This window comes from Protopterus annectens, chromosome 4.part0, assembly GCF_019279795.1.
Source record: "Protopterus annectens isolate FY-2018-M chromosome 4.part0, PAN1.0, whole genome shotgun sequence".
Classification (NCBI taxonomy): Eukaryota; Metazoa; Chordata; order Ceratodontiformes; family Protopteridae; genus Protopterus; species Protopterus annectens.
In genome coordinates, this window is record NC_056733.1 from 690,171,624 (window position 1) to 690,184,220 (window position 12,597).

General features: G+C 40.3%; 1 protein-coding gene across 5 annotated transcripts in view; it reads right to left on the bottom strand.

Annotated features, from left to right (window-relative positions):
- The window catches only part of KDM2B (lysine demethylase 2B), a 3,837,686-nt gene that overhangs the window by 283,320 nt on the left and 3,541,769 nt on the right, over positions 1 to 12,597 (bottom strand). For all 5 annotated transcript variants that reach the window (XM_044068658.1, XM_044068655.1, XM_044068654.1 and 2 more), the window contains one exon: positions 6,077 to 6,747. In XM_044068658.1, coding sequence (XP_043924593.1) covers positions 6,077 to 6,747 — 671 coding nt within the window. The remainder of the gene's footprint in view (positions 1 to 6,076; positions 6,748 to 12,597) is intronic.

The window sequence follows — 12,597 nt, forward strand, 5'->3', positions numbered from 1 at the left end:
TTTGTGCCTAAAGAATTCTTTTTCAAATTCTTTATCAGCACCAGGGGCCTGTCTGTAGTACATAGTACAATTTAAGTGCGCTGCAACCTGCGGTGACCCGCTCCTAGATTTACTTAAAGCTAGGTTGATCAAATCTGTATCAACCCTCCCTGGCCCGTTTGAAATCAAGTCCTGGCTATACCAGTAAAACAAGTCTTGTACTCCTTGTACCACCAAGCCATCCGCTAATCTTTTCGCCTCAATGCCTTTAGGTGTGGGAATTGCCGCTATTCCAAACAAATGCATCAAATCTCTTCCCAGCAAATTAACTGGACAAACTTTCGATATAATTACCCTACACCTAACAGTTTGGCTTGTTTGCGGATCTGTGAACAATAAAGGATGAGACAGTGGTTCCTTATAGATTTTCCCGTCTGCTGCTTTCACAAGGACAAACTCATCTGTTTCGCAGTTCGGGGGTAGAACTGCTGGACCCAAAAGTGTACGTGATGCACCTGAATCACATAAAAACTCCACTTTCTGTCCCTCAACCAAAAACTCTATCATGGGTTTTTGATCCAGATGCATAGCAATACCCAAATGTGCCAGGTTTATGACTTCACAGTCACAATCTTGCCCTTCCTTAATTTCCTGGGTGTCCTGACATTCATCGCAGAGAGTGTCTGCCTCATCATCATCACAATCATTCTCACTTTCTTCTTCTCTACAATAATCACAATAATGAATTTGGCGCCTTCCTTTACTATCATATAGTCATGCGGAGCCCTTGTTCGTAAGCTGTGGGGAATGTTGCCACTCTTCGCAGTCGGCAGCAAAGTGCCCACGCCTACCGCATTTAAAACATTCTCCACATTTTAACCTCCCCTCATATTTCTCTGAATGTCCACCCTGTTTATACGACGTGTCCCATTTCGGGCCCCCACGTTTTTGTATGCCACCACAGCGCCCTTGCCCCCTTTGGTCCTGTACCAAAAATATACCACCATCATCCCCTACTGCTAACACTTGTACTTTCTTTTTCTTTTTTAAATTGAAATGTTGCTCAGCATGCCATGCATATTCAAACAAAGGTTGCAGTCTACATGTTCTGTGATCAACCATATGCTTAGTTATAAAACTATTTATCGGAGCCTTACAACCTTTAAGAAAAGCGTTTTTCAATTGCTGCTCGTACGGACTATCAGTAGTCTGATCCTGCGGAATCATCATTCCACAATAGTTACTGAACACTTCTGTCAATCTTACAATATAGTGATCTACAGATTCATCATCATTTTGGATGCACTGATTTTATTACTGTACACCCCAGAATTATGCTTTAATGTAGTGCCGTCATCTGCCTTACATGTCCAAGTATCACAAACTAAGTGCCAATCTGGACCCAGGATTTGTCGCACTACTTGTTCTACTTCTAAACCATTTAGATGATAACTTAAATGCATACCAACTATGTCCTCAGAAAACTTTTGAAAATTAACCTTGGGATGAGGAATACCATCCGTAGCTCGTTTTATATCCTCTCTAGCCCAGGGAAGATAAACTGAAATAGTTGGCTCTTGTCCAACATCCCCTGCTTGTGGGTTTGCAACTTGTATTAAGGGAAGGGCTTCTGAGTGGTCAGAAAGTTTAATGGCCCAACGTCCTTGCCCTGCTGGTCCTGACCCTAACTGCATAGGTTGGTCTACCTGTTGCAAAGCAACCTTGGGTACTACGGGAATTTGCGGGTAAATTGGAGGGTGTCACAACATTTCTTTGAGTAGCCAATAACCCACCCTGAGGTACAGATCCCACATCTTCAGACTGATATTGAGGAGGTTCCGCCGGTACAGCAGCAGCAATTTCCCCATACGGAGGGGAAGTTACCTGCCTTTGTACCGCACAAACTGTATGCTCATCCTCCTTATCTAAAAATAAAGCTACTTTTCCACTTGGCACCAGTGATCCCTTCTGATTTATTTTTTCTTTTTCCTGGCACTGTTTTTCTTTTATAGCTCGTTTATTTGCCTCTTCTAACCATTTTTGTGCTTGGGGAAATCCCAACTGTCTTTGTTTTTTTAGTTCTAGTTCCCGCATCTCTTCCCAAATCTCTAACCAATTTTGCACAGGCATTCTTATTCAGTATTCTTATTCAGTATACCATCAAAATCATATCTCGACTTCCACTTTTTCAAAAATGTAACATTATTTTTGTTTAAACCTTTCATATACTTAGCATCAACATTTAAACAGGTATCACTCTCACACTTCCTTGCGTTTTTTGTGCACGCCGGTAGTCGGTTGCTCCGACGGCATGGTGTAGTTAAATTTCCTACCAAAGTAGTGTTGTGCGAAATCAAAGCGTCTTTTAATAGTACGCTTATTAAACCTAGCACAAAACCGACAAGCAGTGACGTCGTGGTCTGGGCCTAGGCAAGGTATGCAATAAGAATGAAAATCCTTATGAGGTATTTGCTTCCCACAAGAAATACAATTGTTAACTTTTTCTGACATCGGACTGAGGCAAGAAAAGTTTCCCCAACGGGGTACTTAGCTTTATAGAAGACTTGGGTCTGAAATTCAAATTCGAAAATCTCAGGAGTCGGCCGACCGGCACTTGCGAACTGCTTCTGCTTCGGGCACCGCGCGGCAAGAAAGACTGAAGAAAATGGTGTCGGTTGCAATATATATACCCCTGGCGCACTGACGTCAGGGAAGAGGCGACAGCAACCAACGCCGGACCAAGTCTTTGGAATTCCGGCCGACTGCGGGACCACCTGACGACAGGATAATCCAAGTGTGATGACTGCAGCAGGGTAACACGATGAACATCCCATGTTTCCCCTAGATTTCTTATTTTACCTTCCCCTTCCTTTTTTTTTTTTTTTTTTTCTTTTTTTTTTCAGGTATTTAGGACTGTATCACAATTATTTTACAGGGCGTATTATAAAATGGGACTATCTTAATGGGTGACCCTAACAAAATAATCTTAACAAGTAATCCTACCCATCATTAACTAAAAATAAAACCTTGTTGACAAGATTAAATTAAATTAAAAGAAATGTATTTTTCATCCTACCTGAACCAGATGAGACTCCGTCTCCCCTTTTCGTTCAGAAACCGTCCCTCAGATAGGGATCAGAGAGCGGCCTGCCTCCTTTCAACGACAAATCAGTCGGAGGGCTTTCAGTCGAGGGAATCTTAAGATGAGAAACCCTCACCTGCACAGGTTTTTCGGTCTCTCTGTCGGTCTGATCCGTATCTTCGTAGAGGTTTCCGGTCCGAAGGACCAAAATGTCAGAAGAAAAAATTCAAATGAGTCACATCTGCCTCAGGCGATGAATTGCATGTTGGCCAAGATGTCCGGTCTGGACTGATCTCCCCTGATCTGATCAACTTGTTACTGACATCAACTTTTATACTGCAAGCAAAACAACTTTTTGTTACATTTCTGACCATTGACAGTTGGCTATGAAAAACATATAGGATAAACATGTTTATCACAAATTACCTCAAACCACAGCTAGTACAGAATGTTCAAGAAGTACAGAATGTTCAATTCAACAACGGTAGCTCAAATTTTCCAGGACACACAGCCTGCCCCAGTAAATTAACTCTTACTCGGCCAAGTATGCCCTTATCCCAGGCTTCACTGAGCTATAACCAAATCTCTTTATTCTGAAATGCAGAAAACAGATATCATTCAGGTTCATAAGCAATGCTGCATTTTGTTCACAGATGAGGCCCATCTTTGATAGGCATATCCCAACAAATAACATGTTCATTTTGCAAGAACAGGAAAAAGACAAATAACAATATGTTTTTAAAACTTTTTCTCTTAACAGCAAACCTCCGTGGTTACATGGTTTCCCTAATGAAATGTGGCAACTGGCATAGTAGAAATTCACAGAATGTTGGTCAAAGCTGTTCACTAAGATAATGGGGAGGGGGCATGCATGAATCATTGAAAGAAGTGGCAATAGCAGACCAGTTCCTATAGTTAACAGTCACTACAAATGTGTTATGTTGATCAAGTCTGACATTATGGCAAATCTGATGCTAAAAACAATCCATGTTGAACAAAATGGGTTTGTGCGAGGAAGGTGGACAGCCGATAACCTAATAGAAATAATGATTTTAACACAAGAGGCCCAGGAAATAGGAAAGTAATACACAATTCTATCACTTGAATGCTGAAAAGGCATTTGATACTGTAAATTGGACTTGTTTGTTTAATACACTCAAAGGTTTTGGTTTCCAGAGAGATGGGTGAAACCTGTTAGAAGGCATGTATGGAGAAGAATAAAGGTGATAGCAAGGTTATCAGAAGAATATGAATTAGGCTGTGGTACCAGACAAGGACACCCTCTATTCTGGCTGTTCTCAGCCATACCTTTAAACACTGGCAGAAAAATTAGAAGTGAGGTACATGGGTTTCAATGGAAGAAGAGAGAGGAAATTTATGTTGTACGCTGTTGAAGTACTGTTAATTTAACTAATTCAAAGGAAGACGTAGGCCTTCCTTGTGGTCCATGATATAAAGTCTTGGTAGGGTCTAAGGATATAAAATAAATCAGCAAAAAGCAGACATTAGGGGTTAAACACACACTGAAGGGATTTACAAGGAATGGGACACCCAAAAGATGTGAAAGGATGAGATTAAGTATTTAGAGATATTAATTAGGAAGTCAACGAAAGACTCACAAATGATTACATATGAAAGAGCACTAGTTAAAATAAGAAAACACGTTACTAAGTGGAAGCATGTAAAACTGGATAATGCCCAGAAATGGGTACAGGTAATACAAATGTGTATACTACTGCTTTATCCAGAGCAAGTTTTCTGGATGGCGTCAGAGGATAAAATATTAAAACAATTAAATAGGTACTTAACGGAATATTCAGGGGATGAAGAGATGCCAACAGTGTCCTGGGACATGGTAACATTAAGGTCTTATGGAGGACTAGGGGCGATAGTGATCACAGACTATTTGAAGACCTGCCAAGTAGCTAATCTGTTGATATTAACAGATGTTATATATAAAACAGACAAGAGAGAAATGTGGGAAAAAGAAGAAGGGTTAAGGAGTGGAGATAACTTATAGAAGCTAGTGTTAGAGGTCAAGAGCAAAGAAAAGTATTCCAAGCAAATGTTAAGCTAGAGTAATTAAAACAATAGTAAGGATGCCAGGATTAAAAGAATGGGCAGAACTCTTAGTTTCCATTGAGAGACTGAAAACAGATAAAGAAAGAAAATCACGGTTACGGAGGTAGAAAAAAAACAAGGTACAGGAGTAAGATGTTGGTTGCACATACTAGAACAAGGAATAGTGAAGAAATGGGTGAAGTTAAAAGAATACGGCTTTCCTGCAGAAATGGCTTGGGAATACAAAGGCATAATTGCAAAATGGGAAAAGCTTTAAAGAACAATAGATCAGAAGAGTCCAACCACTATTGTTACACAAGCAGCAGAATTAACTAGGGTACTAAAGTTAGTGAGATGGAGATACACAAATGTGAAGGATAAAAAGAAAGGCTAAATGGGAAGTAGAGTTGCAAAAAAATACTATTTAAAACATGGGAGACAATAATCTGACTACCTTGTGACCCATCAGTTGAGAATGAATGAAAAAGACAAATGAGTTAACTGTTCTATTCTTTATTTAATTTTTTTTTCTTTATTCTTGTTATGGTTTTAAACAGAACTAATTTTAAGGAATAACAGTTAAAAGAGTATGAGAAAGAAAACAAACATACCTTTAATAATTAGTTGTTTATCTAGAGTACGTAAAGAGTATTTAATTTTGTATTTTAAAATTGGCATGAAAATCACTGAAACGGTATGAAAGGATGTGAAGTTCTGTAATGGTATAATGGGAAATAATGAAGTAATCTGAAATGAATTATCTGCATTATGTGATACTACTGTATTCAGTATACACGTCATTGTGATGCAAATAAATGTTAATGATTCAAACAAACAAAAATAAATAAATACATGGACTTGTGCAGGTGCAGAATTTACAATACAGACCTAACAAATGCTGCAGATCAAAGTCATTATTCACATGTTAGAGGGAAAAAAGTAAGACTAACTTACCATCTGTTCCATGTTTTGCAGACTCTCATACATAAACACAAATCTTTGTGACTGAGGTAGCTAAATACAGCCATCCACACTTCCCTTTGCATTATGTGGATTTTGTCATCAACCAATGGCAGAGAGTCTGGGGGCGGGCTTATAGGTGGAGGTCTAATTACATGGCGTTCCATCTGAACACATTTTGGAGGTGACACAGAAGGTGGGGGTCGTGAAATACCTCTAGGGCTGTTTCGAAGGTTAGGCAATAGGTGATGCCTCAGTTCCCAGGGGGACCCATTTAGTCCTTTGCTAAACCTGTGTAGTTTCTCACTACTGTTTATTGTTCGTTTTGGCTCCTCATTCTCACTCTCTGGCTCAGATTTAATAGGTTGGTGATTTTCATTTGCGAGGCTGTTTTCAATTTTTTGCATCTCCTGATTAAGTTCCTTGCTAAGCTCTTTGCTTAGTTCTTTGTGTGGAAGTCGCTGTTTCAGTTTCATTTTCAATTTCCTCTTTTCCTTGGAATCTGTGTTTTCGGTGCTTGGGCCTGCTTTTGGAGAACTGGACCTTGACTGGTCACTCTCCTTCGGTTTTGGAGGGGTTTCAGGAAGTTCGTCTTCTGGTTCCTGCTTAAAATGAATTAATTTTGGTAAACTCGGGCGATCTTCAGAGGTTTTCCAAGACCGTTTCTATTTAGAGATCAAAACAAAAAGACAAACACAAGTTAAATAAAAATACATCATTAACTCATGTTACACTTTTTTCACAATTATATTTATCTCCACTTTTTATAACATTTGTTGTAATTCTTGCTGCAGAGCAGGAGAAATCCCACTTTTCTGGAAAAGCCACAACTCGCAGCACAAGCCAGATCACCAAACATTACTTGCAAAGTCTTTCTGTCCTGTGACGCCTTCTGTATACTGTGTGATAATTCAGATCTCACAAAGCACATTTCTAAGTTTTCTTTCAAGTTTTATTGCTTCTACAGGGACATAATGCCACAGCACCATCTACCTGGCAAATAAGTGCACTCAATGGTACTGTGGGTCCTTCAGGAACCATACAGTACAGCTCCAGATCCAAAACACATATGTAACAGACTGGTTTTCTGTTCCACAGTCTACAAAGATTAGTCTACATATGCTTTTGTACAAACTATTTTACTCAACAGTGCCTCACAAACACCATCTCTTAGGTCAATTAGTTGTACTAGGTTTTACACCTGGCTTCTTCATCAGCCCTTTATGCACAAATTTAATTCATTCTTTCATTTTCCGATACGAGTTTTATCTTACAGTGGGTCACTGTTTCATAGTTTCATACATACTTACTAATATACTGATCTGTGAGGATCTTTATAAGCCCAGCCTTGCATTCCCATGAAGTTTTTAGCCCTTGTAATTTAACTATGAATAATTAATTCTGAGCTGGGCAAACATTTACATGTTAGCCCTATCCATTAGGAGTCGTAGTCAATCCTGGTAAGCGATGGGTTTAAGGCAGAGAACCAGTCCTGCGTAGCATTCCAGTCCTGCATGTGCATGTGTATGTGCCTGTGTGTGTCTGCATGGTGTCTGCGTTTGTGCGTGTGTGTATTTATAAATCTGGGTTACCTACAAGCTGTCAAATGACAACTTTTTGAATACAAAAAAACTTGTAAAAAGAAAACCATTTAAAAAGCACCAAAAAAACAACCACCATAAAATAAGAAAACCGTTACGTCTAGGATCAGCAACACCATAAGCTCCACACCAATGTCATTACAAAGACAAGGTTTTAATCCAAAACTTTAAAACCGTTAAGTGCTTTCATCCATCATAATATACTCTGGGACTTCTTCGGAACAAAGAATGAATCCAGAACAAGTGTTTTTATATACTGCCCATCAATCATTCAATAAACCAATTAATGACAATCATTTGAAAAAGGAAGTGAGTTTGTAAAAAATACAGTTAACTTGAGTTAAAACTTTGAATGAAAAATGCGTGCTTCTTAAAACTTAAAAAAACAGGGCAGTTAAGGTAATAATGGATAAAAAAAGTAACAAAAAATGTCAAAGGTTTAAAGCTCTTTTCTTTAACACAGGAAGCAGACATAATGTCATTTAGACCTGGTGGAACTGTGGCTTTCAGACTAATCATCCAGTACCATTCTCTGAGCTCTAGCTGCAATTCCCACCACCCTCCTCTAATATTCTGTGGCACAACTTCGAAAATAGCAAATCTGAATTTGGTAAAACCTTGGCATGTAATGGTGTGTTTGAAAAGGACATTGTTTGAATTGCCCCCTAGCAACAGAATACAAATGTTCATATATTCTAAATCTAAATTTCCTCTCGGTTTTGCCTATATAAAGACTATTACATGTTTGACAAACCGAGATGTAAATCACTCTTCTAGTGTTACAACTGCCCTTTTGTAATTTAATGCTGTGTCGATGCCCATCAGGGTGCACCATGTCCGAGTCTAGTACAAAAGGACATTGGTTACAACAACCACATCTAGTTGTGCCCTTAACAGTCGGGGGGGGGGGGGGTTGTGGTTTAGTGTGTTCCACAAAATATTTAATATTTCTCCCCGTTTTATAAACGAAGCTTGGCATGTGACCCAAAATGTCAAAAATCTCCAAATTTCCTCTAAAATGTTCCAGTTCTCTTTTAGAATTGTTTTCACTGCTTTTTCTCCTAACCCATATGGTATAATCATTCTCGTGTTGAACCTAGCATGAGCATTGCCACACAAGCTGTGAGAAGAGTGGTTTATATTTTTTCCCCACCCGACCAATAGCTCTTTAGCAATGACTGCTAAAAATTTAAAACAAAACACCGCACCAACGCAAAAAAATGTTTTGACTAAAGAAAAAAATGTGAAGTGAGGACAAATAAATCACTGCAGACACCAAAATGTACAATTTAGCACTTTCATTCGATTTAATTACATGAACTTCTTCAGAACTCCAACAGCAATGCTCAACAATTCTTCATTTAAATAAACTTTAATTAACTAATTAACCCATTCAAAATCAATTAAAATTAAAAAAAACAGTGCAGTACCAAAACTTAGTAATGTCTATCATTTAAAAGACATTTTACATTTAAAGTGTCATTTAAATCAGGTGATCTTTCAGCATTTAAAAATACCTGCCATCTCAATCCCTTAATTTCTAAAGCAGTATTAAAATCAAAGACAAATGGTGTTATATTAATATAGTCCAACACAAAAAAGACAAATTTCTTAAAATCTGTACATTCGATAGCGTGCTTGGCCAAAGCATTACTCACAACCTTACTTCTAATGGCCAATCAGTGTTCATAAATCCTTTTATATAAAGCCCTGGCGATTTTGGTGATGGTTCAATCAGCTGTAATTCAATGAATGGATGCTTCGACCAACTGTAATTCAATGAATGGATGCTTCGACCAACTGTCAGACACACACACACATATGTATATATATATATATATATATATATATATATATATATATATATATATATATATATATATATATGTACAAACCTAGCCATAACAATTCACTGGCTATTTCTTCCCACAATATTTACTTCCCTGGACCCCTGTCTAGCAGGGCGACTGACGTGATCCCCGGGGAAAATTTCCCATCTCCCATCTAGTCGTCAAGGCTCCTTTTGAAGAGGGCCAAGGAGGTGCTCTGCCTGACATGTATGGGCAGTCTATTCCAAAGTATGGGAAGTCTCTGGGTCAGGAACCTATCCCTCCAGCATGTTTTGTTCATTGTGGTGACTAAGTTTAGGTCCCTGGAGCATGTGGCTCTGATGGATTGGGATTTCTTTAAGTGTAGCATGTCCAACAGCTCTGGGTTTGACATGGCCTTGTATGTTAAGCAGAGATCGCCTCTGAGGAGACGATATGCAACAGAGTATAGCTAGAGTTTTTTTAGTCGGTCAGCATAGGGCATCTGCTTTAGGCCCATGATTCTTTTAGTGAGGTGTTTCTGTGGCCTTTCCAGTTGTTGCAGATATCTTGTGAGGTACATACCAAATGGGGAGTTGTACTCTATGATGAGTCTAATGAGGGATGAGTCAGTGGGACAATGACCTCCTTTTTCCTGGATGAAAAGCCCTTAGTGATGAGGTGTGCCACATAGAAGAATTTCCTGACTGCTGTGGCGATGTGGTTATCGAAGGTGAGACCAGTGTCCACCTGTGTTCCTAAGTCTCTTATCACACTTTCGATGTTTAGTGTACTGCCATCTATGTGGTAATTCATGGGTACATGGTTTTTCCAAAATTGGATAACTATACACCTCTTGGCATTGAGCTTGAGCCCATGGCTCTGGCACCAAGCATCTGTTTCTGCAAGGCCCTTTTGTAGAATATCCACATCATTTGGGGATTCAATAATGGCTCCCAGATTGCAGTCATCTGCAAACTTTGTTAGCCAGAGTCCCTTAGTCTTGGCCTGTACTTAAGAGAAATAGATGGAATTTTTGAAGCAGATGGATTTGCTGTGGGTTCCACTGGGCCTGTATGCACCTGCTGTCCAGGTGTGCACCCCAGCCGTAGTCTGAGGTGTCTGTGGTGAAGTTCTGGCTGGCGGGGGGTGGTGAGAAAGTTAGTCCCTTGTTGTGGGACCATGCTGCTGCCCACCAAAGAAAATCTTTTCTGAAGCAAGGAATTATAGGTATAAGAATCTCCAGGTCTTGAAACTGTTGACACCAAACGCTTTTTAGGTACCACTGAAGTTTCCTCATATGCAGTCTGGCATATGGAATTAGTATGCAAGATGCCATGAACCCCACAGCTTACAGGAACTTCCTTGCAGATAGCTGGGGTCTGGTGGCTAGCTGAGAGAAGCAGGAGCAGTAAATAAGCCAAAGGGAAGCGCAGAGAACTGGAAAGTGCTGAGATCCTGCCCTGAAACAGAGATATTTCCTGCATGATTCCTTGATAGGAATATGGAGGCAGGCCTCTTTTAGATCTAGGGTGGCAAGCCAAGCATCCTTGGAGATCATGGATAGCAGCTGCTGGAGGGTGAGCATTTTGAATTTTGGGATTACTAGGAAGGTGTTTAGAATGGATACATTGAAGATGGGGTGCCAGGTGCCCTCTTTTCTGGGTACCAGAAAAAGTCTGCAGTAGAAACCTTGGACACTCTGTTCTGCAGGAACGTGCTCTACTGTCCTCATAGAGAGCAGGGAAAGGACTTGTTTCTGCACCTCTCCCCACATGTTCGGAGGTAGATCTGGGAACCCTTTTGGGGTAGGAAGGGTGTGAAAAGAAAATTTGCATCCCTGGGACACAATGTTGAGAACCCAGTAGTCATTGGTAATGATGGCCCAGGTGCTTGCGTGAAAGGAGAGTTTTCCTCCTAGGGATAAGTGAAGTTGGGCAGAGGGAGGGGGTGAGGGAGGGGAGTCATTTTGAGTTATTAAAGTCCACTGCTTAGATTGCTGTACTCCCTGTGGATGCTGTCTGGGGGGTTTGGTTCCCTGGGTTCTGGGCTGAACTTGCTTAGTGGGAGCAAGAAAGGACCAGAGCTTGGTGGGACAATGCCTGCTGAACCTGGGTGGCTGGACCTGTAAGAAATCCTTGACTGTCTGCATAGATTTTACTTTTTCTTCCATCTTTTTTAAGACCTCTTCTGGCTTAGTGCCAAATACATTGTCTTTGTGCAAGGGGGCATCCAACAATTTAGATTTGACATGGTCTGACAGGGACTTTTCCTTAAGCCATGCATGCCTTCTAATGACAGATCCAGTGACTGCTGCTCTGCAAGAAGCTTCTAGGGCATCAGAACCACAGTCCAAGGTGTGTTTATTTACTTGACTTGCAGAATGCATTAACTCTTGTAACTTTTTGGAGTCTGCACAAGCAGGAAAGGAAGATATTTTTTGTTTGACGAGTTCCAGGGTATGTTGCTGAAATTTTAGCATATGGAACTGACAATTCAGTGCTCTGATAGCAAGAGTAGCTGAGGTGTATACTTTTTTACCCCATCTGTCTAGTGCTCAGAATCCCTATCTGAGGGAGTGGGATTCTTAGCAGACGTTGCTTTAATCCATTTAGGTCCTTGAGAAATTACCTCAGGGTCAGTAGTAGGATTTTTAAAAAGAAATTTGTGTAAGTCAGGGACTCTATGTGCAGGAGGGAGGGTGTCAGGAGTCAAGCTGGATTCCAGGAAAACATCTTCCACAACATCCAGGACTGGGGGAATGGCCAAGGGTCTGTGCTGTGGAAGATCTAAGAATTCCCTCTTTTCAGACTGAGGGTAGTCCTGACTCTCCCATTGGAAATGCTCCCTTAAGGGTTTCCCCAAAGGAAAAATCATCCGGGGGAGAGGCAGAAGGGATGAAATACTCTGCATCAGACTCCTCATAAGTAGAGAGGGGTTGCATGTCTTCATATTCAGATGCATCAGAGTTATCTGATTCTTGTTCAGACAAAACTACAGGGGACAGATCTCTTTTCCTTTTGGAGGGGGTAGCTTGGCTTCCCCTGATCAGCGTGATAAGGTCTTCCGCCATTTTAAGCATTTGAAAATGAGGCAAGGAAGCAGG